Source organism: Xiphophorus hellerii, chromosome 6 (genome assembly GCF_003331165.1).
Source record: "Xiphophorus hellerii strain 12219 chromosome 6, Xiphophorus_hellerii-4.1, whole genome shotgun sequence".
Classification (NCBI taxonomy): Eukaryota; Metazoa; Chordata; class Actinopteri; order Cyprinodontiformes; family Poeciliidae; genus Xiphophorus; species Xiphophorus hellerii.
This window is the reverse complement of record NC_045677.1, coordinates 23,555,407-23,582,654: the sequence shown is the minus strand read 5'-3', so window position 1 is coordinate 23,582,654 and position 27,248 is coordinate 23,555,407. Positions and strand designations below refer to the sequence as shown.

Below are 27,248 nucleotides of genomic sequence, written 5' to 3'. Positions count from 1 at the left end.
TAGATGTTGATGCCCTTGGCAGCAAGGATCTCATGTAGCAGTCAGTGTTACAACGAGCCTGAAAAGGCCTCTGACTGAAGACTGTAGCTGGATGGCGGTCTCATGACGGTTATGTCATGCTGACTACATAGAGACGATATTCCACAGTAACATGTCTTGGCTGACTCTATCTGTTGTTGGCAAGCACTGCTATTCCACTTCATTTGCTTTTGCTGCTCCTCTTTAAATCTGTCTGGCCGTATGGTCAGAAAGCCAGGTAGAGAGACGTTGGAGTAGGAGGCTTAAACCTCGCCCATTATGATCGATGGAAGAGATGGTTTGAACTTCTTCCTTCTGTCTCTGCTCTGAATCCATAAAGTTTCCTTTTCAACTCTTCAGGGATGTAAGGTTTTAGTTCAGGTATTTTAACTTTTGAAATGAAAAAAACCCCAAACAAACTTATTTATCAAATATATTTTGCATCCCTCATGTGATTTCATTTTGACAGTTTCTCTTTCTTGGTTTGGGATTTTCCCACCATCTTTATTTCTGTGTCAACTGGCTTCACTTATGGGTGACCAGCGTCGCCCTCTTCTGGATGATGGCCAAACTACAACACCAGCAGAAGGATTAACTGATTTGATTAATCAATTGGAACTAATTTTAATCGAATAAACCAATAATCAACACTTAGTAGTAAGTGGATAAATTGTTAATTATGTGCAGAAGTGGTCAGGGTACCCAAAAGTTGTACTCAAGAAAGAGTACTTCAACATATTTTTACTTAAATAAAAGTAAAAAGTAGCCGTAAAAAAAGAGTAAAAAAATAACTGGTAAAAAGTCTACTAAAGTACTGAGTAACTGATCAAATAATCAATCATATAATATTTAAAAATTTCACACTCAGACGAACCAAAATATAAAGTTAAGTGGAAATGTTGGTATTTTAAGGACGTAAATGACAATCATTCTTATAAGTAACAAAAATAACAAAATCAGGCAAAATAAAATTTGTCCGAATCAGTTTCTTTTAATAAAAAACTTATGAAACTTTAACAAGTTTCTGCAGGTGTGTGTCTGGTGAATTTTTGGTTAAAACATGTTTGTCTTTCATTCAATGGATAGAAAATCCAGACATTTTACTCAAGTAAGAGCAGAAATACTACATAATAAAATTACTCAAGTGAAAGTAAAAAGAACAGTGTAGTAAAAATACTCCTAATTTATTTTTTATTTTTTCAGAAAAGTAACAGAGTAAATGTAACTAATTACTACCTAACTCTGATTATGTGTCAGCTCTGGTCTATGGACGATTTCTCTTTGTCATTATGACCAAAATTACGATTAGGCCTCAAAGGTCGATCAGTTATTTCACAAATCTGTAAGCCAATAATCAGGATCTTCCACTGTAACCTCCACAACATTCCTTAAAAGTATTTATCATTCTGTCATGTAGCAATGTTGCCGGTTCAAAGGACACATCTGGTGTGAGTTTATAATGAACCAACGGCCGGCGTGTCGCCTCCGGTCCTCTGACTCCAGGCCCGGTGGATTAGCGCGTCGCTGTGAACTTGGCCCAGGTTTGAGACGGACCGCCGACAGATGCACAAACGTACCTGGAGCTGGCTGTAGTTCTCGGCCTCGGCCGGGGTTTTGTGCTGGTCACGGGACCCCATCACCAGCCTGGGGGCCGCTGACACAGTCGTCTTGAACAGTAAAGTGCTAAGAATGGCGGCCATTGTCGGCCGTTCCCGGCCCTCGGAGCGCTCCGCAGAAACAGAGAGGCTACGCTTCGCAAACTGCTGCTTCTGTTCATGGAGGAGAACATGAGAGCCATATTTACACACCCACTGGATGTCACCGCCGCTGGTTTGTCACCAACAAAAAACATTTTTCAAGTGATCCTGATGGCTTCACTTGTATTTGAATTTATTTCTTTAATTTGATTTATCTTAACATTTTTTTACAAGGCAAAATGTTTCCAGGTTAATTTTGGTCATAAGATAGCAAAAATCCACAATTTTGTTTAAGATTTGGGAAACTAGAAGAATATTCAGGTTTTTTTATACGTATGTAAAACAAAATGCAACAAGCAAGTAGTTGAATATGAAAGAATTAGAATAAGAATCAAGATGATTTTAAAACAAACCTTTAAAGAAAGAGTTGAACATTTTTGTCCTTAAAGGATTGCTGAGCAAAGTTGTAGGTGGCAACTAAAAGCTATTGTTTTAGTTTCAGATCTCACAAATAGAAAGTACATAAATAATAATAAATAATAATTTAACTAAATGTGTAAAGTGCTTCTAAATAATAATAGTGATTATAATAATAGTAAATAATAATAAAAATAGAAATAAATATCTATATTACTACTACTAACAATAATGAAATTAAATGTTTAAATTGCTATTACAAATAATAGCAATATCAATATTATTATTAAATTTGTTATATTTAGTAATATAAGTAAATATGTAAATTACTTCTACAAATTATAATATTGTAATAACTGTAATACTAATGGTAAAAAAAATTAATAAGAATAATTATTAGTAATAGTAGCAACAGTAGTGTTATGGCCAATTGAACAAAAAAATAAAATAATGATACTTTTATCTGTTTAGCCTTTTACAGAAACAACTAGTTTGACCACGGTGCTTTACAATGGGTAAAATAAAATAAAACAAAAATATTTAATACATATTTATTTTATCTAATGGGATAATAAACTCTATTGACACATTCACAACTTAATTGTAGCCAATAATGAAAACCCGATCCGTTCCTCCTAAAAGGATTCATAAAAGGCCTTAATCCAGATTAACAGAAACATTGGTGTCACTTGTTTTAATCAGATGACCCTCCTGTCAGCTGACTGCAGAATAATCAAAGACAACTCTGTGTGTGTGTGTGGGTGTTTTGTTACATGATTTCTGAGTAAAGCGGAGCGGTTTTTGATGTGAGCAGTGGAAGCTCAGTGGGACTCGCTGCTGCTGCTGTCCTGGAGGTCGTTGTTTCCCCCCGTGGGACTCTGGTTTCACCGGCCCTCTTGGTGTCTCTGGTCGTTTCTCTCTGGAGGCCAGAAAGCGATAGAGAAGATGTTACAGAGCACAAGAGAGCACATGTCATGTCTTCTCCGAACAGACAAATGTGTGTGTTTGTGTTTGTTAACTCTTTCCAACCCGAGGATCACTCAGCATCTGCTTTGTTCCCAACGCGAGGCGTTCCTCCACCTGCGAGGCGTTCCTCCACCTGCGAGGCGTTCCTCCACCTGCGAGGCGTTCCTCCACCTGCGAACCGTTCCTCCACCTGCGAACCGTTCCTAAGTGCGTTAGGTGGAGATCTGAAGCCTGTCGTAGATATCGCACATGAAAATCTCTCCGCCTGCTCAGGAGAGCGGCTATAAGAGCCTAAAGCTGCCCCGCATTGCATGCTACATGTCACAAGACTCGTTGTGCTGCCAGTGTGTTTTTATTTTGTTTCTAAAGACCAGAGGCTCAGACAGCCTCTGCTTACTTTTAATAGCCATGTTTCCATGTCATTGTCAAGCTGAACAGAAAACTCCACAAAGAAGCAGCTGCTTTGAGGTCAATATAAAGCTTAGCGCTCATGAGTTTCTCAAAAATCATTAAAATTACATGAAAATTAAACTTCATCTAATAAAAGTAGAGACTCAAATGTTTGTCTTAGACTGACTTTCTGCTCTCTTTGTAGTTTAGCATCTTTTTATTTTGCCTGATGCTGAACAGTTTGAGTTTAGCTTCTCCAATTTAGTCGTTTTGCAAGATTTGCTGAGATAATCGGCCTGGAAAGGACTGATCGGTGCATCTTTAGTGAAAACGTTTCAACGAGCAGAAAATGGTTTTAATCTTCTTTCTTCTGCAGCGTCAACATGCTAGAGCTGAAGCAACTCATGAAGAAATATTAGTAATTGTTTACTGGAAAGTCTTTTGACATACATGGTGTCTGTTCATCCTTAAAAAGTGTTACATTTTTAATGTATCTAAAATTAACGCCTTAAAATGATGTGAATTTATTGGGAAAAACAGGTTTGTCTTAAATACATTAATAAAAGGACTTAAGTTTTGTTGTGGCTGGTATATTTAATCTCATATATTCTAGTTAGTTTTCTTTTTTTTGCAGACTTTACTGTCACACGCAGATACTCTCACTGCGTTCTGTAAATGCTACTGCTAATATACCCTAGCTAGCTAGCTTTTTTACATCCACTATTATTTAGGGCAAATTTATCACCAGTTGGCTGGACGATCTTTGTCTTAGCCACCTTTTCTGCCAACCCATACAGTTTATTTATTTGTGATTTATTCTTTTTTGTACATTTCTGTCATGATAAAGGTCTTATACCCCATTTCTAATGGTCTTGAAAAGTCTTGATTTGGTGAAACCTGCAGAAACCCTGATTTATAAAACATTATTTTTCTCATAAAATTAAAAATGTAGAACCTCTGCTTGGATATTCAGATGCAGAAACATTTCTAGTATCCATGTTTCGTCTCTTGGAGAATTTGAATGTTTATTGTATAGATCTTATAATTTATAACTTAATCAACCGCGAGCTGGATGTGAAACTATAAACTGGTCAGTTTGGCTTGGTAAAGCAGGCTCCTGTTCAACTTGCAGCTTGTATTTGTTTATTTCCTTTGGTAATACAATTTCTTTCAATGAAAATGGAGACAAATATTTAGAAAAATGTTCCAATTTAACACCTAATCTAATTTAATTGTATAGTATTGTCTGAAAGCGTTATATGAAACCGTTTTTCCAATCTGATCCCTGCTTGGACCAGACAACTCTTACAGATTATAGTAAACCAAAATAATGGGGGTTCTGTAACCTCTACTCGTCTCTCACCTAATGAAAGATGAAAAGTTCAGGATTCACTGAACATTATTTTCCTGTATTATGAAAACATGCGGTTGTGATATAATTGTTGAAAACTGTGAGTGATTTGTTTTCTCTAAAAAACTGAATTTCTAAGTTTAGTATCAGGTGTTTTGTCAAGTTGGTCCAAACATTTTATTGTTAATGCATGGGACACAATGGTCCACTAAATATCTCATGGCATTTATTGTATTATCATGTATTGTGATAAATTTCTTATCATAATAAGAATTTTGATTTATCGTTTTCACAGTAAATTATTACAGCTCTGGTTGGAAATAAATGTTGAAGATGTACCAAAAGGTTTTGGTTTCACAACTGCTAAGATTTTAAAAAGTTTTCTGCAGCATGCACTGCTGGCCCTCCCCCACCTGTTGCTGTGCACCGCTTTTCCGCTCACTAATAGAATTTAATCCCACTTTTTCCTCACTTTTAAAGGCAAATTTGCATTTTGGAAATATATTTGAAAGATGAGGTGTTGCTGTTTTAGTTTTTTTGTTTGATTGTCTGTTTTGGGGGGGTTTTCTCGTATTTTTTGTTTTCTGGTAAATCTGTCCGTGTCGCCTCATCAATGTAATCTACCAGGACATTACATTGTACCAGTTACTAGTAAGTATTAAACGTTACTAGGGCTGAAGCGATTAATTGTGATGAATCGATTATTGAAATGCTACGCTCTTTTTATTGCCTTTTTAGATAATAAAATGTATATTTTCTTAATTAAAAAAGGAATTTAATTGTTTATTTGCATCTTTTAATGCATTTCGAATATTGTATAAATGAGGCTTAAGCGGTTAAATGAGAAATCTGGAGAACGTGTTATTGTTTTACCTGATTAATTGCTAGCAAATAATCGTTAGCTGCAGCCCTAAATGTTACTTGAGCAGCAAGAGGAATCATTTTCTTGAAAATGAGAATTTCTTACTGACTACAAATATATTTAAATTTACAATTTCACAAAACATAGTTTATATTCTCGTAACTTGCACCATTTTGTGTCCTAAAAAGACAAAAGCATCAGCACTCGTCTGTCTTAAAGCGATCTCAATCAACCTTTTTTTCTGTCTTCTCTCAGAGAGCCGTTTTGGTGAACGTGTGCAAACGGCATGAATTTGCCTGCTTTTGTTTGCTACGAGTCGGGTTGGTTGGAGGTAAAAAAAAAAAAAAAGAGAGAGAGAGTTTCTGTTCCACTTAAAGGAGTGGAGCTAAAAATACACGTCTTTATTTTTGGGTTAAAATGTGCGTCCATTTTAAGGACCAGACAAAGAGCAGGGCTGGTGAATGGCGGATGTCTCTGAGTGTTTTACTGTGCTCTGACAACACGCACACACACCCCGACACACGCACACACGCATCAGACGTGTATATATACCTCAACCTCCTGTTGTCCAGGAGTGTACAGGCAGTCTGCGGAGGACAGCGGTGACGCTGCAGCTCCCCTGCTCAGAGACTGTGGAATGGTCGACCATGCACCCCTCCTCATGTCTCCTCCCCTCCTTCCTCTACTGCTCTCTCTCTTCACCGAGACTCCCCTCCTCCTCCTCCTCCTCCTCCTCCTCCTCCTCCTCGCTAACCCCCCTCTCTGTCGCTCTCTTCTCTCCCCCCCTTAGAGCTTATGTAAACTAGCTGTGGAGCCAGGGCAAGCTGAGGCTATTTTTAGCAGCAGCACTGCAGAGCAGAAACTGGCTGAGGTCACGTGTGCGCAGCCGAATCAAAGGGAGTATCCCGGCAATGCGCTGTAAACAAAAGGGAAGGTCAGCGGCAGAAGGTGAGACACAGAGTGCCTCTGTGCGCTGGTTTCGTCGTCCTGCCACCGCCGCTGCCGCTGCTTTCTTTCTCACGTTTTGGCGCCCGGACGTGAAAGCAGTCACTCTGCGAAAGGCGCTCTGTCTCCCCCTACCCTGCACACACGCAAGCTCCACCAAAGGCAGCGTTTGGACGTGCAAGCAGAGGTTTTGCTGTCTAATCATGACATTGGCTCCTTGTTGCATCTGACCCCTCTGGGCATGCTCAGTGGGGTCCTGAAGGCTTCCCAGCCTTGCAGTGAGGCCCCAGGGTGGCGTTGTCCAGCCACACCCAGGCAGAAACGTCTCCCCCGCCTCGGCTACTAGTCAAACAAGCTTCAACTTTCACCTCCTGAGGAATGTGGTCAGAGGGGGACACGGGGCTATTTTTAGAAACCTTATATTCTTGTCAGTGGGGTTTGTTGACAGTTTGTGCTGCAGGATTGTCTCATCTGGCTGGGCCGACCGAGTTAGCTTCGAGGATAAGTTGAGTAAACATTCGGCGGCTAGCTCCAGTTTATCTATTACCGACCTTAACTAGAACTGATTTGCTGAAAGCTGCAACAGGTTAAATGAAGGCTGGATGTTTTATAAAGCAGCGCTGTGGACTCGATTTTCAAAAAAGATGAATTTGTGCATTTTGTCAAACATTTTATTGTTTATCCTGATAAACTTCTTCTTATTTCAAAATACATTCCAATTAATGATATTTAAAGCCTCCTAAAACTATACAAATTTCTATTTTCTCCACATTTTTCAATTAAAGTATCAATAAATTTTAAAATATGTGTGCAGTTTACACACTTCCTCATCTGAGTTTTGCAGATCGGAGGGATTTTTATTTTAAACTACTTGTGTTTGTGGAGTTTTAATGTTCCTTCGTACAGTCACAGTTACCTAAAATAATAAATAGTTCTTATCGTCACCTTTATTGTTATCACAATAGCACCGCAAAATATCATGATAAAATTTAATCTCCAGCAGACCAAGACACAGCTTTGTCAGGTGGAAGGAAAATTAAAATTTGCTTTCAGTTTCTTTTTTCTTTTAATGAAACATATGAACCATGTGGCATCCTACCAGCTTTGAAGGTTCCCATTGTTCTTTGCAAAATATTTCAAGCTATTTTTGCCCTAGAAGGGGGCCTCTAAACATACATTTCAACCTTTTTTTAGGATTTTACTTTGACTGGACCACTCTAACACATGAAGACACAGATATAAACCAGTGGTGTCCAAACATTTTCAGTAATGACCAAAATCTATTGCTTTTATCTCTTCAATAAAATACTAAACAGACAATAATTTAATAAAGCAAAGTTGAAAAGGAACCGCCTTGGTGCTGATGTATGGGAGAGTCTGGAAATGGAGGGATACGGCCGGGCCCAGGGAGAGACGGAGCGGAGGCAGGAGGCAGGGGGGGGGGGGGGGGGTGTTGTGGACCGACAGCGGTTGCCATGGGAACCAAGCTGCTGAAACCAGGTAGGGTCAGCGTGGAGGAAAGGAGCGCAGGGATGCCCCCGACAGGCCGAGCAGGACAACTGCACAACAGGCCTGCCTGTTGAAAATATGTTCCCTCTGGTGTGAATACTTATTCATCCCGTTTAACATCAGTCGCCGGGTTATTGATTTTTGATTGGAGGAGGAGAGGAGAGGACAACCCCGGTTTGCTTCAAAGTGCGACGACTAATTTGACCTACATCCAGGGCCGGCCCAAACCCTTCTGGGGCCCTACGCATATTTTAATTTGGGGCCCCCCACTTACCAACATGCCAACCCCAAGTGCTGCATCATTAATAGGCTGCAAGATGTGGGCAACATACCAAAGCCTGTCACAATGACGATAAATTATCATAGACGTTATTGCGATAAACGATAATATTGTTTTCAATCAATCAATCAATCAATCTTTATTTCAGACACAAAAGAGGTCCATAGTAAAACAAAGAGAAAAGAAAAAAAACAAAAAGAAACATGACAGTCACTGAGCCACAAATAAATGATGACGCCAATGTTTCCACAATCTTGAGAAAAATCTCGCTGTTCAGATCATTTTCAAGTAATATAATGGTAATAATGGCATAATAATGCAAGAACACATTCTCACAGCTCAATAGACTTTAAATTCTATTGAATATTAACACTTTTACTGGAAGACATTTAAAATATTCAAAATAAAACAACAGAAACAACAAATAAAATGAATTATGAAGTCTCAGTAAATAAAATTGTCCTTAAAAAAGGTCCTGTTGAGACCAAAGTTTCAAACTGAAAACTTTTATCATCCAGTTTTTGGTAGAAAGATATAAAAGAGCGAAAAACGCTAAATTATGCAAATGAAAATTACTGAACTCATTTTGATTTATTATGCAATTAATTGATTTATTGCTTATTGCAACAAGCCTAAATATACCTACTGTCATTACTGTCATTTGTACTCGGCTTACGTCATGCCGGTGTTATTCAGAGACGCACCGATCCGCTTCCAATATTGATATCTGAGGACTGGTATCAGCCGATACAGAAAAACATCACTGAATTGATTTAAAACATTTCTTCTGTTAAACACAGACATAACTATACTGAATTACAAATTTATTTGATAACTGCACCAGTACAGCTCACTTACATAACAACCTCGATCAAACGTGTAAAAACAACTCTAATTTGTTCATTCAGTGGAATTAGAGTATCAAAGCAAATGTAGAATAAATAATAAATAAACTGTAACTGACAAAAAAGTTGTATTAAATTAGCATTTTGAAATGAAGAGTGTGAGATTGGGCATTTATGGTACAGTTTATCGTGAAAAATTTCTTATGAGAATTTTGATTTATTGTTATAATTTTCAATTATTGATGGAAAGTGAAAAAATCAAAACTGAAAGTATTACAGGAAATGTTTTATTTTTCTGTTTTCTCCACTGTTTGTTCCACATCAGTAAATATTAGTAAATTTGAAAATATTATTAAATGTCTTTACTATGTGCAGTTTAGTGACATAAATCCAGAAGAATGTTTTTAAGACCAATATTTATGTTTGTGATAAATTCTAAAATATAAGTAATAAGTAATTTTTCTTACAATCTTTATCGCAATAGTACTTCAAAATATTGCAATACATTTTTAAGTCCATACTGGGTGGCATATTAACTGTTTGACATAATAATGAATTTACAGTAAACAAGTAAGTTTTATATCCTGTTTTTAAAATTTTGAAAGAAATTAGTAAAATGTGCAAGCTATTGACATTCTCATCATCTTTTTGCATAAAAATAAACTGTTGTGAAAAAACATTAAACTGTTGTGGGGGTCCGATTAATGCGCTCATGCCTTGAGGCGGCTGTTATTTCTCATGAGAAGGACTAAAATCTGCCCAGTGCCTCCGGTTGGATTATTTTTACTCCGTTTTCTATTTTTGGTATCATTCACGTATCGACGTTTGCTCTTCTGTATTAATTAGAGAAAGCCGTCTGTCAATTTCACAGAGAGGAAGAACCGCATGTGGACTGGCGAGCGATTCTGTTTCCAACACGCGCGGCGTAACGGCGCACGTAGACACTAAGCAGACGCGAGAGGACATTACTGTGTATTTTACATTTTTATATACAACACCCTTCAGGCCCGTGATTTGATGGGGTCCTGGAAGGCCAATCGACCGCCGCTGAGATAAAGCAGGCACTTCTGTTTACACAAAATTCGGTTTGACTTTCAGGAGCATCTCCGTCCCCCACTCCTATATTTAGGAAGTACCCACTGAGACCCGCTTGATGGATCCGCCTGGTTCCAGATCCATCTCCCAATCTGCGTAGCGTTTCTTGTTTGGATGGATGAGCTGAACCCCGAGGCGCAAATCTTTCCACCAGGTGACCAGGATGTTTCACCGTGTCGCTCTGGGTTATGCAATGAGTAGATCAGTGGTTCTGCTGGGTCCCGGGTCCTTTCTAGTTAACGAAGAGGAACATTTTGGATTACATCTGTGGATACGATATATACTATTTTCAAAGTCCCTTTGCAGCCTGGAAAAGTATGATAGTAATTTCTAGGTGCGGTGAAAAAATAAAGGGGATCTAATATGCAAAATTCATATTTTGCCCGTTTTTGTTCCTCCATTTGGGTCTCGATTGCTTCTAAAAACACCCAAAGCACTTGGAAAAAAACATCCAGACACCTAGCAACCTGAGCCCAGCCCGTCACCTAGCAACCCAAGCGGAACTCCAGCACATTTAGTCAGCTGGTTTTATCACTGTATAATGGCTGCCGGAAAAGATAAGTGGGTTGTTGTTAACTTAACATTCAGAAATCACTTTATCTATCCATCCATCCGACCATCCATCCAACCAACCATCTATCCATCCATCTATCCATCCATCCGACCATCCATCCACCCATCATCCATCCATCCATTCTGAACTTCACAATTTGTTCTTTTAATGTTTACTGGTATCTACTGTGGAGATTTTGTATCAGAAAAAATATAACATTTTGATTTGAAAACTGTTTAACACTGAATTTTACAGAAAGCACTTTAAAAATTATTAAAGTACAGTTGAGTAATAACTCAGCTCATTAGGAGTTAATATTAACAATAAAGTTCTTAAATATTTACCGTACTTTCTACATGTCTATTGTCAGAATCTAGAGTTCAAATAATATCTGTGCATCCCTAAACGACATCTAAATATCAGTGTTTAGATTCTTTTATTTTAAAAGCAGCTGTGCCAGCTGAAATACATGGTAAAACGTGTGAGCTGAAAACATTTTAATCAAACGTTCCAGCTGTGAAACTCGGTGCCGTGGCGCAGCTGAGTTCCACAGCGCTGTCACTAGTCAGTCGGACCCTAAAGTGAAAATCCATTATGCTGGCCTAAGCGGCTCAAAATATGGAAACTATTGATCCGATCCTCTGCACTTCTAATTAAAGAATGTCTGCTATTTGTAAAAAGTCAACCCAATTATCAGATGAGCACATGAGGCCGGGTGCTGTTTGTTGGTGCGAACGTTTTAGCGCTTTAACAAAGCCTGCAGTTCAGAGGGTTTTTATTTGACCACAAATTTAAAACAAATTCTTGCAGTTTGGTTTAATCTTCCTGCAGAGATCCACTCTGCCTGTTCAGTGGCCTGAAAACGCCTCGCAGGTTTCCTCTGTTCTGTGTTTTAGATCATCAAATAGAGTTAAACATCAGAGAGAAACAGTTTTTAAATTATATCTATTAAGGACAAAGATCTGCCTGATCCTATTAGAAAAGTAATAGCACCTCAAAGCTCATCTATCGCTCCGTCGTTATGACCCGCTCTCTTTGCAGAGTTGTTTTAATTCAGACACATTTGATGGTTTTTCTGCTAGAGAGCAGGATTTACTGATCCATCAATTATGCACCATGTGCAGGCTTGTTCTCAGAGGAGAGCCTTTTGATTTTAGGAGGAACATTCACAGAATGTTTTCCAAAAGTCTCAAGGATCATCAGGATGGGGTTGTATTTGTCATTTGTGTTTTTTTCCCCAACAGTTGGTTTCACTTTGAAACTCTCTAACGGAGGCCATTTTTGCAGACTCTCTGTTACTGTTGAATGATGATGAAGAGTCTACTGGACCTTTCTTGTCCAGTAGACTCTTTTTGACTGGATCCAAAATTGCAATATTTATCACATTTTCATCTGCTGTGGTTCTCTTTCACAAACAAACCCTTTGAAAAACCTGCTCCCCTCCTCACCTGTGGTGGCGCTACACCAAGAACCACTGAAGGAAAAGACAGAAAAACCTCTGAAGAAGACACTGAACGCAACTTCCTTCTTCACAAAATGTAAAAAAAAAACATGGATTAGCATCAGATTTTAGCAATTTTAGGATTCTCTTTTGTTTTTAGTAAAAAACCACGACCCATTTCTCCTGCTAGATGCATGCTAGCGTGTCTGTTTTGGTTGTATTTACCCAGAATGCCCTGCGCTGTAGCCCGCTTGCTAAATATATATATTGGTTCAATTTTGGTTTAATTGCTGCTCAGTGTGTTGTTCTCTCAGCAGTTGGCCTTTTTTTGAGTCTGTGTTCTCCAGTTAACGATCATTCGATCATGGAGAAACAGCATTCAGCTTCTACGCATCACAGATCTGGAACAAACTTCCAGAAAACTGCAAAACATCCGAAATACCTAGTCTTTGTTTAAAGTCTTTTTTGAATCATAGTGAATGAAACATAGACCAACATTTTGATGTTTATTGATTTTGGTGATGGCACATATCAAAATGCAATGTTTGTTCAATTATTGACTGTATGGAGTTTTCTTTATAACTTTGCAATTTTGTGTTTTGAACATATAAAGCACCTTGAACTGCCTGCTAAAATGTGCTATACAAATAAACTTGATTAATTGATTGATCGTGATTTAATTCACGATTAAGCATAGGAGCCAGTTCTATTTTCACTAATCGTTAGGTCGGTTTGGTTAACTTTCATCCTTACTGAATTTGAAAACGTAATTTTCTTTATTAGAAGGTTAGCTTGGTTTTGTAAAAACGTGCCAGTAGGAACGGTTGTTGTTGAGCTTGTTGTTAAAAGTTCCATAAAACAAACACTAGAGCATAAATAGGCGAGCTGATGAATTAGACTCCATTAATAGTCGTAGTTTTAGTGGCACCACCTACCCTTCGCCCCGTTTCTGTTCAAAGGGCAGCAGCAGGTGACCTGCCCCCCCATGTCGGGGTCTGAGGCCCCAGAGCCCCTGCATCAACTGGCCCTCAACATGTCGGGGTGTATGTGTGTGTGTGGCTACGCTCACGTCTGTGTTTTATGTAAAGATTAGCCAAACAACACAGAAAGACCAGACTGAACAAGTCAAGTGATTCTGTCCATAACAGAGCTTCTGCATAGCAACAGAGACGGGCCTGCAGGACCGGTGCAGCGTGTTTGAGCTCAACACACACTGCAAAAACATAAACCCTTACCAAGTGTGTTTGGTCTAATTTCTAGTGCAGTTATCTTAGTACACTATAAATAAGACAAAACTAACTTATAACTTTTCATCTTGTTTTAAGTAAATAATTTTACTTATAAGAATGCATTTTTCACGTGTTATTTAGCCGCGTTCGCTTTATTTAGGCAACAGCAGGTCTAAAAACAGAATTTCTAGGTTTGTTTTGGTCATAATCAGATTGAATCATTACAGAAATCGTTTGTTAAAATAAAGTGAAAAATCATAAATTTCTGTTGTTTGTGAATTCTTGGACTTTTCGGATGCAATGCAAGTGTTTGTAACCAGTTTTTTGCACAAATCTTATGCAAAAACACAAAATTTAACTGAATGTTTTTGGTCTAGTTTCTAGTGCAAATTTCTTTGTATGTCTGAAATAAAGCAAAACTAACTTACAAGACACATTTTAGCAAAATATAGGAGCTTGTTTTAAGTAAATTATTCTTTAATAATGATGAAAATGTTCCAGTTCCACTGGCAGATTAGTTAAGTAAAAATTCATTTTTATAAGTGAAATAATCTGCCTGTGGAACTAGAACTTCTTCATCAATATTAAGGAATTATTGACGTAAAACAGGCTCCTTGTTGAAAAGTTACTTGTAAGTTAGTTTTTGTCTCATTTTAACCCGTCAATATCTAAGTTTCAAATCTTCGCCTGGATATTTTTAATTGTACACAGTTCTTTTAATGTCCTGTGAGTAAATATATTTGCCCATTTATCCATAACAACTGAAACTTTTTATTTTTGCAATTCACCGTCTGTTAAAAGAGTATCTGATCAGATTCACTTCACTCCCTGCTACGGCGGAGTGAAGCTACCGTAATAACTCGACGTTGGCTGGAAAGCGCAACGTCTCCCCTTCCAGAAACCGTTGGAATTTTTCAGAAAGCACAAAGTTTGCCGGATTTACGGTACTGCAAATTTGTCTGGATCGTCGCCGATCCGTTCGGTCTGGAAGGGTAAAGTGCACTAAGATATTTGCAATAGAAAGTAAACCAAAAATACTTGGTAAGATTTTGTGTTTTTGCAGCGCCGAGTCAACGTCGGCGACCGTAAAGCACAACAGAGCGATCATTAGCTTTACATCTAACCTGAAATTCAAAACAGATCTGTCTGTAAACATCAGCATTTATAGGATGGACGAGAATTAACAGCTCGTTTAGCGGCGCGTCCTTCGTTGTTGTTGTGTGTGTGAGGGGTATAAATACTACAGCGTACTTTGCTGTGTGTATGTGCTGTACACATTAAAACAAAGTGGGAAAAGCTGGTGGCCTGTTCTCCCCCAAACCACAGCTTTGACAAAGTGACCGCATCACACAGCGATCTGGGAATGCCAACGGTGAACCAGAGCTGGGAGGAGACTGAGGAAAACGGCAGAAACCTTAAAAAAGACGGACTCGGCTATTGCTGTCGTCCAACTGTCACTAAATAAAAGCTGCACCTTTGGATAAGGAATAACATTCACCAACGCTAACTATTCTGCTTTTTGTTGATCATTTTATGGATCTCTTGTCCCGTTTTCTTCCTCTTTTTTTTCTTTGGAGATTATATTTGGATATCTAGTACTGCTGTCACATGGCAGTCACAAAGCACTCTGTAATTATAACCTAGCTATGTTTCTGCAAGGAAGACTAAAAATACTAAACACATTTGTGCAGTTTTTTTTTTTTTAAAGCCTGAATGTGTTTGGGTTTTTTTATTTTTGTTGAGAAGGAGGAGTTGGCTTGTGTGTACAATGCTACTTATGGGTACTAACTGGTAATCAGACGTAGTACAGTTGGATTAATTGTGTCTGTGACACAAGAATGAGTTAAAAAATCACCTGTTTGGGTTTTGTTTTCGTCATTTTGAACATAATTTAAGACTGATTTATTTTTTTTCAGTTTTGAAGCAGAAACTGAATGTTTGTAATCTGCCGGTCAGGTTTTTCACACTTATCCGTCTTGCATAATGACAGTCTGAATATCTGCTGTTTATCTGTGAAATCACCAGCAGCAATCACTACTTTGTGTTTCAGAACGTTTTTAAAAATAAATTTCTCCAGACCTAATATAGGACTTATTAATAGAGCTAACTAATAAAACAGTGCTGTTTAATATTTTAGTCTTTTTTAAAAGTTCTTTTACTGCACTTTCCACTGACTCCAACATTTTTGCTCTCAGAAACACAAACTTATCTTCAAGCAAAGCCACCAGAGCAGTGGTCTGAGATTATCTGTTGATTTTCTTAGTGAAGATGAGCAGAAAATCTACAAAAATGCACAGTTGAAATTACTTTTAGGGCACTGCTCTATCTGCTGTTTACTGGGAAACGGATCTTTCTTGATATGTTGTTTTTTAAATTAGAAATCCTAAATTAAGCCTTGTTTTACATAGTTTTCATACGTTTGCCTGCCTCTTTTCCTGTCGGAAACAAATTTTCTTGGATGACTTAATGTTAAATTTAAATCTGAAAGGGGATTGAATGAATTTGAAACCGTCAAGCATGGCAGCATTATGCTGTGGGCCAGTTTTCCTGCCAGCTCGCCCATTATTCCCTCTATTAGGTTGGGTTGTAGTTCAGGTATTATTTAAGCTCTACAGATGCTAATTATTAGCTAAAGGTTTTAGATTACCATCTGAAACCAGAGGGAAAAATTGCCCAAAAGTGCAAAGCTTCCACCAAATAAATTATGAAAAATCTACAAAAGGAACTAAAATGCTGCCACCATCAGTTTAGAAAAACTAGGTTAATTTGATAAAACAGGCTAACATTAGAGTTAGCATCTATTAAAGGTTTGTGGACGATTCTTCAAAGCTGAATCTATTCCAGGAAATCTACTAATTTAAATTAACTTCACCAAAACTCCCATAAAAAGATGCTAAATATCCAACCAGTGATTAAAATGCAACTTAATAATATTTAACCAAATATGTATACATTTTACCTTGAATGTGTATAATGGTACACTGTTATGATTGCAGAAAAAACACAATAAAATCTGACTTTTGCTCCCAAATCATTAAAAACGTCAAAATAAAGACATTTATCCACATGGTGATTGTGTTTCAAACAGCTGCTTCGTTTGACTTTCTCAGGTTTTCTGGCTACTGAAATGATTCATAATTAAAATCAGACGGGTCAACGTGTTTGTATTCAGTTTAGAAAGAAGTTCAGTGAAGTTTTAGTTTGAGTTTAAGACAATTCTTAGTAAGCCGGTCGCAATAGGCAACTAATTACATAATACATTAAAATTGCCTCAATAATTTCCATTCTGATTAATTCATAATTTCATAATCCATTTTATTTGTGGTTTCACTTATGTGTGGGTTTTATTTTGTTTTTTATTCTTGGATATTTAAAATCTTCCAGTTTCACTGTTAAAAATTCTTTACAAAATTAAAGTTGATCTTTGACAGGGCTAACTTGCATTGTTATGCTATTATTATTATTATTATTATTATTTTATTTTACAGCAAAACAACAATATTATCGTTTATTGGAATAATTTCTGGGACAATTTATCGTCCAGTAATATTTGTTATCACCAAAGCTGTTTTAGATATAATAATATTGTGTAGTTAGTGTTTTATATTAAACTTTTCATGTAAACTCAATGTTTGTTGCAAGTTGTAAATTACCCAACCTGTTAGTTTTAAGTGCTGCCGTCTTTTTTTTGCCCTTTTTGCATCTTTTCTTTTTTCCTTTTTTTTTTTTTTACAACTTTTAGTCATGCGGCAGTTTGTGTGAGAAAGTTTTGTTGCCCTTTCAGAAATAGTCCTACTTCTCCTTTCGTCTGCAGCAGAAATAGTCGGCGTGATGAAAACGTTGCTGTCAGAGCACATGAGCGGCGTCGCTGTTATCTAATGGCTCATAATGCACTATTCATTCTCGGTTATTTAATCCTCGCTGGGCGTGTTGGTGAGCCGCTTTCAGGCGCCCGAAGTGAAAACGAAGAGACCTACAGAGGAGTGCGAACGCGCACGTAGGGTTTCCTGTGTGCTGCAGCCACGCCGTCTGGCTGGTGACATCTTGAAACTGCAGATGGGTTGGTTAGAAAATCAAAGATGGTGAGAAGATGACCCGGTTTGGTCCACATATGGGTCAGTGCTGCTGAAGGAAGTCACCGCCGTCAGCTGAATGCAGCTTCCTGTCTGAAACATCCTCCACCTCCTCTGAGTTGATGGGAAGAAAAAATAGCTTTCGTAACTTTTTTTCTTTTTTTAGTTTAGCTTATTTATTTAAAAAATATTCACAACTCAAATGAGATGATATAAAGGAGCTAAGTAGAAGTATAATCTTATTTGACCCTGCCTCCTTCTCTTATGTGACTCATGCTACACATTATTTATAAAATATATATATATTTTATAAATAATGTGTAGCATTACTATATATATATATGTGTAGCATTACTATATATATATATATATATATATATATATATATATATATATTAAATGATGATTTCTGCTTTTGGAGAAATACAAGACATCAAACTTGTTTACTGTAAGTTTATTGTTTATCAGTTGATGTTACTTTAAAATAGTTAAAATAACACAGAACATTTAAAAATCCAAATAAGTTTTTCTAGTTTGTTGCTCCTGTGAGGTTAAAATGGTCATAATATCACTGCTATGATGCAAGCTAATTACAAGTGATGCTAATAACAGTTAGCTTAGGAATGATAAAGAATCTGGTGTTGATATGTTGGTATGGGGGGGACCCTAAATAAAAGTCAGCTTAGGGCCCCGAAAAGGTTTGGACCGGCCCTGATGGCTACTTTTTACGTCTAGTTTAAAAACTTAGTGCAACACATAAAAATCAGAACATGTGAAAACGATATGTAAGGTGTGAATACTTTTATGAGCGTAATGGAGCCCCCTGTTGGAAGTCATTTCTGGGTGATCCGGGTCATCCAGAGGCCCAACCCGGCTCCGGTTGTTCGGAGCCCGCCCGCCCGCAGTGCTGCTGCTGCTGCCGTCTCTTTCACAACAGAGAGAGCATGTGCAGAAGCAGCAAGCTGTCTAACCTCCACAATAACCGCCTTATGCAATCACTCTGGCTAGAGACAGACAAAAATAGCCCAGACTGAGCGCGGCCGCCCTCTAGTGGCACGCAGCTGCAACAGCAGCGGCCTCCCTGGGCCTCTGCAGGGAGTCGGACATGGCGGCTGCCTCCGGATCGGACTGGACCATTTGTTTCCTCTTGTTCGGTTCTCAGGGTTCATTCAGGTGCTTGAAATCCTTGAAAATCCTTGAGCAGGTGTTTTAAATGTTTGTAAAGTGCTTGAAATATGCAAACTGCACAGAATTGTGAAATGGTTTAATAAAACTATTTGATTAAAAGCCTGAATTCGGAAAACATCGTTTACAGTTGAAACCTGATACTTTCATACAATTAATAAAAACACACAAACACAAGTTTATCACGATCTGAAGTTAAACCACACTTAACTTTTCTTTTTTTTTTAGGTTAGATATTATTACCAAAATTATTTATATTTCCTAAATGCCAGAAAAATTAGCAAGAAGATTTTTGTTTTGTGTTTAACCATTAAATTTGAGCAGGAAGATTTGTGTGGATTGTTTCAATGTAATGAATGTTTATTATTCATAATGGCTCTGTGAATTTTATATTTTATACTTTACACAACTTTATTGAATTGTAGAATTTTTGTTAAATTAGTGTTTTTTCTTGAGAGAAACCTTTCAAAACATTACATTTTGTTATATTTTAGTTCACTTTGTCCCTGATGTAGAATGTGGAATGGAAACACAAGATATTATTAATATCAATAGTAATAAATGACATATAATAGTGAATTGTAACTGTCTTTTTGTAGTTCATTCAAGTGTTATGTTGGAAAATTTTGAAAACTTACCTTGAAAATGCTTAAAAAATGCTTGAATTTTGCCATTGAATAAAGTGTACAAACCATGTATTTTACTGTTTCTGTGAATCTAAAGTTTAAAAATCTCTCTTTATTCTTTTTTTTTTTTTTTTGCAGTTTCTTGGACAGAATTGACTCAGTAAGACAGAGCGACTACACGCCCACAGACCAGGTCAGTCCTCCTGCTAATCTGCTCCAAAGAGGCAGCTTGTTGTTTTTATTTTTATTTTTAAATCATCCTTCATTTCTGTGCGCAGGATCTTCTACGCTGCCGAGTGTTAACTTCAGGGATTTTTGAGACGAGGTTCCAAGTAGACAAAGTCAACTTTCAGTAAGTCGGACCAAAGTGTGGCTCTCGGGCCACTTGTGGCCCTCAGAACAATTTTGTCTGGCCCTTGGCTTGAAAAAACAAAACAACAAGAATAATCTAAAAACTGGTTTCCTGGCTCAGGTGGTTAAAATCTGTGTTGGTGAAAGTTTCACTAATGCTGTTAAACAAAAAAACATTTTAAAATCTTAAAATGTGATATGTAGCACAAAGTATTCATGTAGGGTTTTACATTTAATTTCATTAATTAGTAGGGACCAAAAACAACCAGTGACGTTTACTAAAATGCAGACTTTGGAACGCCACAAACTGTTCCTGTTAATAAGAATACACAAAAATCCAGAAAAAGATGAAAAATTTAGGATTTGTTTTTTGTTGTTGTTTTTAATCTGGGAAACCTGCAATTCTTTTTAAATCTACAAAGAACTACAGAAATCTGTCTGCTTTGCTTATTTCATCAAAATATTATGTTTAGGTTGTTTATTTAGCAAATAAAAGTAAAAAAAAAAAAAGACAGTTAAAGTCGTAAAATGTAATGTGCGGCACAAATATTCATGCAGGGTTTAATTAATTAATAATATGGACCAAAAACAACCAGTGACTTTTACTAAAATGCAGACTTTGGTACAAACTTTGGAACAAACTTTGGAGTAAAGTTGGAAAAACCAAAAGTGTTCCTGTCATTAAAAACACACAAAAATCCAGACAAAGATGAAAAATTTTGGATATTGTTTGTTTGTTTTCTTGTTTGTTTTTAATCTGACAAACCTGTAATTGCCTTTAAATCTACAAAGAACTACAGAAATCTGTCTGCATTGCTTATTTCATTAAAATATTGTATTTGGTTTGTTTGTTTAGCAAGTAAAAATAAAGAAGTAGACATCTTTATTCTTAAAATGGAAGTCTTAAAATGGAAAGTTGTACACATCGCCCTAAAACTAGACAGAGATTAGAAACGCTGAAATAATACGCCACCAGAAGCACATTTAGAAATTGTCATGATTTTGTGCTCCCAGCTTATTTTTGTCACTTTTATAACATTTTAGAATATTTTGCGGCCGCTAAAAGGACGCATTGTTCCTGTTACGTCCACATCCGCTCTGACGTTGTGTGTTATGCAGCCGCTCTGCAGAACTCCGTCAGCCGGCTCCGAAAGCAGAGCCTCCAGAGGCGTTTTCCAGTAATTTTCTCCTTTTAGAAGCGTTTGACCCCGTCCCGTTTTGGCATCACCGTTAAAGAATAATGGCGGATCGGAATGCCCTCCTGGGCGTCGGTGCTATATTTACCTTTTCCTCATGATTCCCGAAGGGCCTGAAATGTCAGAAGTTTGTTCCCTCCAACATCAACGCCGCCTCAAAGGAGAGAAAAAACAAAACAACAAGAAGGAAACAGCCGAGGACGACCGGACTGAACTGAACAACTGAACTGAATCACTGAACTGAATCACTGGACTGAACATCTGAACTGAACTGATCTGAACATCTGAACTGAATCACTGGACTGAATCACTGGACTGAACATCTGAACTGAACTGATCTGAACATCTGAACTGAATCACTGGACTGAGTTGAATCACTGAACTGAAGATCTAAACTGAACTGACCTGAACTGAACTGAACATCTGAACTGAACTGAACTGTACATCTGAACTGGACTGAACATTTGAACTGAACTGAATCACTGGACTGAACTGAATCACTGGGCTGAGTTTAATCACTGAACTGGAGATCTGAACTGAACTGAACTGGACTGAACAGCTGAACTGAATCACTGGACTGAACATCTGAACTGAACTGAACTGAACATATGAACTGAACTGAACTAAACACCTCAACTCAATATCTGAAATGACCTGAATCATTAACTAACCTACTGAACCGAACATTTAGAATTTTTTATATTTTTTGAACATCCGTCTGTCTGTCGGTCGTCATCGTGTCGTTTCGGTCGTTCTGCGTTTCAAAGCCGTTTTTAACCACTAGATGTCAGCAGCGAGTGCGTCGCTGTCTCACTCTGACCCGCTGTTTGTTTCTGTCCCACAGCATGTTTGATGTCGGCGGTCAGAGAGATGAAAGGAGAAAATGGATCCAGTGCTTTAACGGTGAGACCTCCAGCTGTTTAATATCAATTAAACATCAATTAAATATTAATTAAACGTTAGTTAAACGTTGCTAATATCAATAAAAACAGAGATTAAATGTGCAGAAGCGGTCCTGACTCTGAGTCTGTCCTGTTCCTCCAGACGTCACTGCTATCATCTTTGTGGTGGCCAGCAGCAGCTACAACATGGTAATAAGGGAAGACAACAACACCAACAGGCTACGGGAAGCACTGGACCTTTTCCGCAGTATTTGGAATAACAGGTGAGACCCGACTCAGAGAAAGCAGCTCCTTACTCTTAGCACCACTCAGTCATTGTCTGAGTTACAGACCAGCCAATACAGACTTGAAGGAATAGTAATAGTGTTACATTAATACTATTAACAATTATGAATATGTATTACTTTATGTCACTTTGTAAATCAAGGACGTTTGCACCTTTTTCTTTTGATGCAATATTTGCCACATTCATTACTTTGTCAAGCCATTTATTTATTTCTATAGCTACTGGTAATTTTGGCAGGATGAGCCTTCCATATGCTCAGTAGTTTAACCTTCACATGTCTGTGATCTAGACACATGTAGCTTTAGCTACAGCCTTCAAGGATTGGTTTGTGTTTATCTCAACCTGTTGAAGAAATTCATCCCACAGCACCATGCTGCCAGATCTGTCACCCGGACGATAAATTGTCCCAGAAGTTATTGCGATAAATGAGGATATTGTTATTTTGTGACCATTTTCAACTGATATAATGGTAATAATGGCATAATAATGCAAGGGGACATTCTCAAAGATCAATAAACTTTGAATTATAATGGAACTAAAACTGAGGCACCAAACTGAAGACTTTTAACATCCAGTTTTTGGTAGAAAGAGAGAAAAACAATAAATCATGCTAGGGGGACTCATTGATCTTGTCTTAATTGATTGATTGCTTAGGCCTGGATGCTGTTCAACAGTAAAATAAGCATGTTTAACATAAAAGCTGCTGCTGTTTGTTTTTCAGATGGTTACGCACTATATCCGTCATTTTATTCCTGAACAAGCAGGACATGCTGGCTGAGAAAGTATTAGCCGGAAAGTCCAAAATTGAGGACTATTTCCCCGAATACGCTCGCTACACCATACCAAATGAAGGTCAGTGGATCGCCTCGCTTCGCCGCCGCCGTGACCCTAACAAACACTTAGCCACACTGGTTTTCTGTTGTGTTTTTAAAAGGAGACTCTGTTGTCCTTTCAGCAACTCCTGAACCAGGCGAAGACCCCAGAGTGACGCGAGCCAAATTCTTCATCCGAGACGAGTTCCTTGTAAGTACGACGGCTGAATTTAATCGCCTGATTGTCGGGGTAACGACCCACAGGTGCGTTAACCCAACAGAAATAGGTTTTCTCTAAATAATGTAGATGTTGACAGAGTTTCCATGGCTAATCTCTTGAGACCCGGATAGCATCATTATCTGGATTGTTTTCTAAGAACCTTAGTGGGAATAGTGGGCATTTCTTTATGAAAGAGCGTTTCTATTTTTGGCATTTGCCAAAGCAGGGTTTCCATTTTGTCCCTTTGTGGTTTGTTCAATGTCTCAGCGTGTTTCATATTAAAATAAGACGACTGCAGCTTAATGATGACTAACGCTGGTCTAAAAATGCTTGTTTGGTCACTGCTTGACTCATATTACCCGCGTTCGTGGTGACTGTCGCTATATTTAGACAACGGGGGATCTAAAAACAGAATTTCTAGATTTGTTTTGGTCATAACGGGATTGAATCTTCAGAGAAGAAGTTGGTTAAAATGAAAGAAAAATTATAAATCTCTCCAGGTGTGTTTTTAACCAGTTAATTTCTGGGAAATATTCTATTAACGGTGCTTTGCAAATATTTCCCACGTTTTGTTACAACCGTGTAGTTAAATATTTGTTTTTGGGATTTTATGTGATGCAAAATAAGACAAAACTAACACAAAGTTGGAAAATATTTTGGAATTAGAGACGGAAGTTTATACCCATTTTTCTTTGCAAAGTGGCCTTACCTCAGACTGGAAGGAAAACTTTGATTAGACCTTTTTATCACATGAATATTCTCAGGCTTTTTATAAAAAATAGCCACTTCCTTCTCATTTTTCAAGTTTTCAGATTATTTCACTTATAATAAGACATTTTCCCCATTTTAAAAGTTAAATAATCTTCCAATGGAACTAGTACTTTTTCATGATTATGAAAGAATTATTGACTTAAAACGTGCTTCTAGTTCTTGCTGAAAAGTTACTTGTAAGTTAATTTTGTCTCATTTCAAGTGTAATAAGATATTTGCACTAGAAAACAGACAAAAATACTTGGTAAAATTTTGTGATTTTGCAGTGTAGGAACACAAGGAGTGGATTGGTTAGAGAAAAAAAAAATCCATATTTTCCAAAATTAAATTCAAATTCAAAAATACTTTATTGATCCCAAAGGTAAATTAAATGTTGTTGTAGCTCATATTATTTCAAATTCTTCAGTTACTGTAGACTGTGATGACTGTCGGCAGGAAAGATCTCCTGTAGCAGTCTGTATTACAGTGAATATGAAGGGGCCTCTGACTGAAGAGGACAGTCAGGGTTGTCCATCATTTCCTCGACTTCTCGATTCAGTCGTTTTTAACGGCCAGCACTTTCCTGCGATGGGGGCTTTTATTCTGAAACCCTGACGGTTTCCTGTCGTCTCCCCTGCAGCGGATCAGCACTGCGAGCGGCGACGGCAGACATTACTGCTACCCGCACTTCACCTGCGCCGTGGACACGGAGAACATCCGGCGGGTGTTCAACGACTGCCGGGACATCATCCAGAGAATGCACCTGCGGCAGTACGAACTGTTGTGATGGACGGCAGAGACGCGTCCCTTTCTCTCTCTCTCTCTGTTTCTGTCTCTCTCTCTCTGTTGGCCCCTCTGTGTTTCCTCTCTGCCACTCTGCATCCTTGACGAACCCTTTCTACTCCCCAGAGACCCTCAGATTCCCCCTCCTGTCGAGGAATATGAAGTACTACTGAAGTGTGTCAAATCCTCTTCATCTTTTCAACTTTTTTGTACTTTTTTTCTTGATTTATCCCCTTTAATCCGATGATGTTATTGGAAGTTCGGGGAACAAAGTTGTCACGTGCTGCTTCTTGAATATTTTTCTTTGAATCCTTCCTTTTTTTTTTAATGCCTTCATTTTTGTCATTCCACTAAGCCTCGGGCTACCTCCTGATTTTATTATTTTTGATTTTTTTTGCCCCGATTATTGTTTTTTGGGAACCTGCTTTGGTAAAGAGTGTGGAAATAAAAAAAAAGAAAAGAAAAAAAAAACCCACACACACACCGACAGGACCTCAGTGTAGAGGCAGGAATGAACCGCCACCGTAACTTCGCCGCCGCCGCCGCCTCCTCCATCGTTTGATGGAGAGAGGAACCATTTCCTTTAAAAATTCTTCTTTTTATTGTTGTTTATTTTATTTCTCCAGAGGAAACATACACACAATGTAGCATCATAATATTTATTACCCGCCCTGTCATGATGTTGGCTTGCCGAGAGACTTGTGGAGCGAGAGATGAGATAAAAAAGGAGGGGAAAGGAGGGCAGGAAATAACGCGATGACGACTGAGCTCTCTGCACCTTAGCCCTGCTGCCTCCACGGACTCGAACCGGCGTCCTTTTTCTGGTTTTGTTTTATTGTTTTGTTGTTTTTTTCCCACCCTTTTTAGCTTAGAGATACTGAAGGGGAGGGAGGGCGGGAGGGGAAAAAATTTATTTGTTGTTTTTTTTTGTTAACTTGTACACTGTGCAAGGTCGAATTATCCTGTACAGACTGTAAAATGTAATATTATTTTGTACAACTTAATTGAAAGAAAAACAAATCTACTTGTAGATCTTTGTGCCTTGATTATGGCTGTACCTGTAAATGAGCTCAGATGTAAGTATGTTTTCGACTGCGCTGTACAGCTTGATGTCAAAAACTCTATCGGCAGCGAAGAGACTGCGGGTAGGGGACTTTCTCTGTAGAGTTTAGTTTTTTCTGGTTTATAAAAATAAAGGAAATGCTGTTTAGTAAAAAACGGGGGAGAAAAAAGAAAAAAATATGGACAAAAAAAAAAAATCCTAAAAACCTGTATACATTATGCAAATTAACCACTTACCTGCAGTGAAGACCAGATGTTGCAGCGCCATGCCTTTTTTTCTTTTTTTCTCGTTGTTTTAGTTTTGCTTTTGGTTTTTCTCCTTATATATATAAATATATATAAATATATTTTTTGAATTTCACAGCTTTAAACAAACATTGGAAAATCCATTGAAAGTGTCCAAATTGCAACCTGGTGTTGTTTTAATAGGAACCAACTTACTTTTTCTTTTTGTTTTTATTTTAGTTTTTTGAGATGAAATGTGTGAGATCTGTGCTGATGTGCGTGCCTGTGCGCATGTGTACATAAGAGAAACATAGACTCACAGACACATCGTGTGCGTATGCGAGGCCGAGTGCATGTCGTGCGTGTAAAATTTTATAAATGTATGTACATGTAAATTTATAGGTCTATATAAATATATATGTACAATTATACATGTTTAATTATGTGTGTGCCTAGGTGTACATACCTATGTATGTATACGGTAAATATGTATACATACACACATAGGAAAGCATGTTTAGGATGAAGATGAATAAATGAGAGCGTGCAATATTAGTAATTCTTTGGTCCTTTGGAGCCATACTTTAATGGCACAGGCACTATGAATGTGTGAGCAGCACCCAACAAGATGAGCTCTTTTCCTTGTACAAACAGCATCAGCCTTTTTTTCTTCTGCTACCGTACACGTCTATCCCCGAAAGAGAGTGAACTGACTGGAGGTGCGAAAAGCCTTGTTTGGGCCTTTGGGAGGATGATTAAATGACGTTTTTATTTTCTTTAAATAAAGAGGCACATTAGAGGACTTTGCTTTATTTCCACCCTGGTGTCCAGCTGTGTCCGTTTTGTTTTTTCCTCTTTTTTGTGTGTGTTTTAAAGGCAGCAATGAGCAGAGAAAGGCTTGGTAACGTTGGGATTGTTGGGGGAAGCGTTTTTTAAATCAGGAAGTACCGCAACCAACTGTGTTTTTAACTATTTTAAGAGTTTTAGCCATGAGTTGGTTAACAGCGGTGGTGGGCACACTTATGCTAATGCGCTATTGCTAACTATAGCGCTGCTAGCTTCCTAAATTATAAAACACTAATTTATTTGGGTTTTTAGTAAACGTTCAGTTGAATAAAGTGTGACGTCTGTGTTAACGTTTTGGTTATCAATTGTTTGATAACCAATTCTTCAAGATTC

General features: G+C 37.8%; 1 protein-coding gene across 2 annotated transcripts in view; it reads left to right on the top strand.

Annotated features, from left to right (window-relative positions):
- Positions 1-26,887, top strand: part of LOC116721319 (guanine nucleotide binding protein (G protein), alpha activating activity polypeptide, olfactory type) — a 76,688-nt gene extending 49,801 nt beyond the window's left edge. For both annotated transcript variants that reach the window (XM_032564969.1, XM_032564970.1), the window contains exons 6-12: positions 19,621-19,675; positions 19,761-19,834; positions 21,874-21,932; positions 22,074-22,194; positions 22,939-23,069; positions 23,173-23,240; positions 24,640-26,887. In XM_032564969.1, the coding sequence (XP_032420860.1) occupies positions 19,621-19,675; positions 19,761-19,834; positions 21,874-21,932; positions 22,074-22,194; positions 22,939-23,069; positions 23,173-23,240; positions 24,640-24,786 (655 nt within the window). In that variant the 3' untranslated portion in view covers positions 24,787-26,887. The remainder of the gene's footprint in view (positions 1-19,620; positions 19,676-19,760; positions 19,835-21,873; positions 21,933-22,073; positions 22,195-22,938; positions 23,070-23,172; positions 23,241-24,639) is intronic.
- The last annotated feature ends 361 nt before the right edge of the window (positions 26,888-27,248 follow it).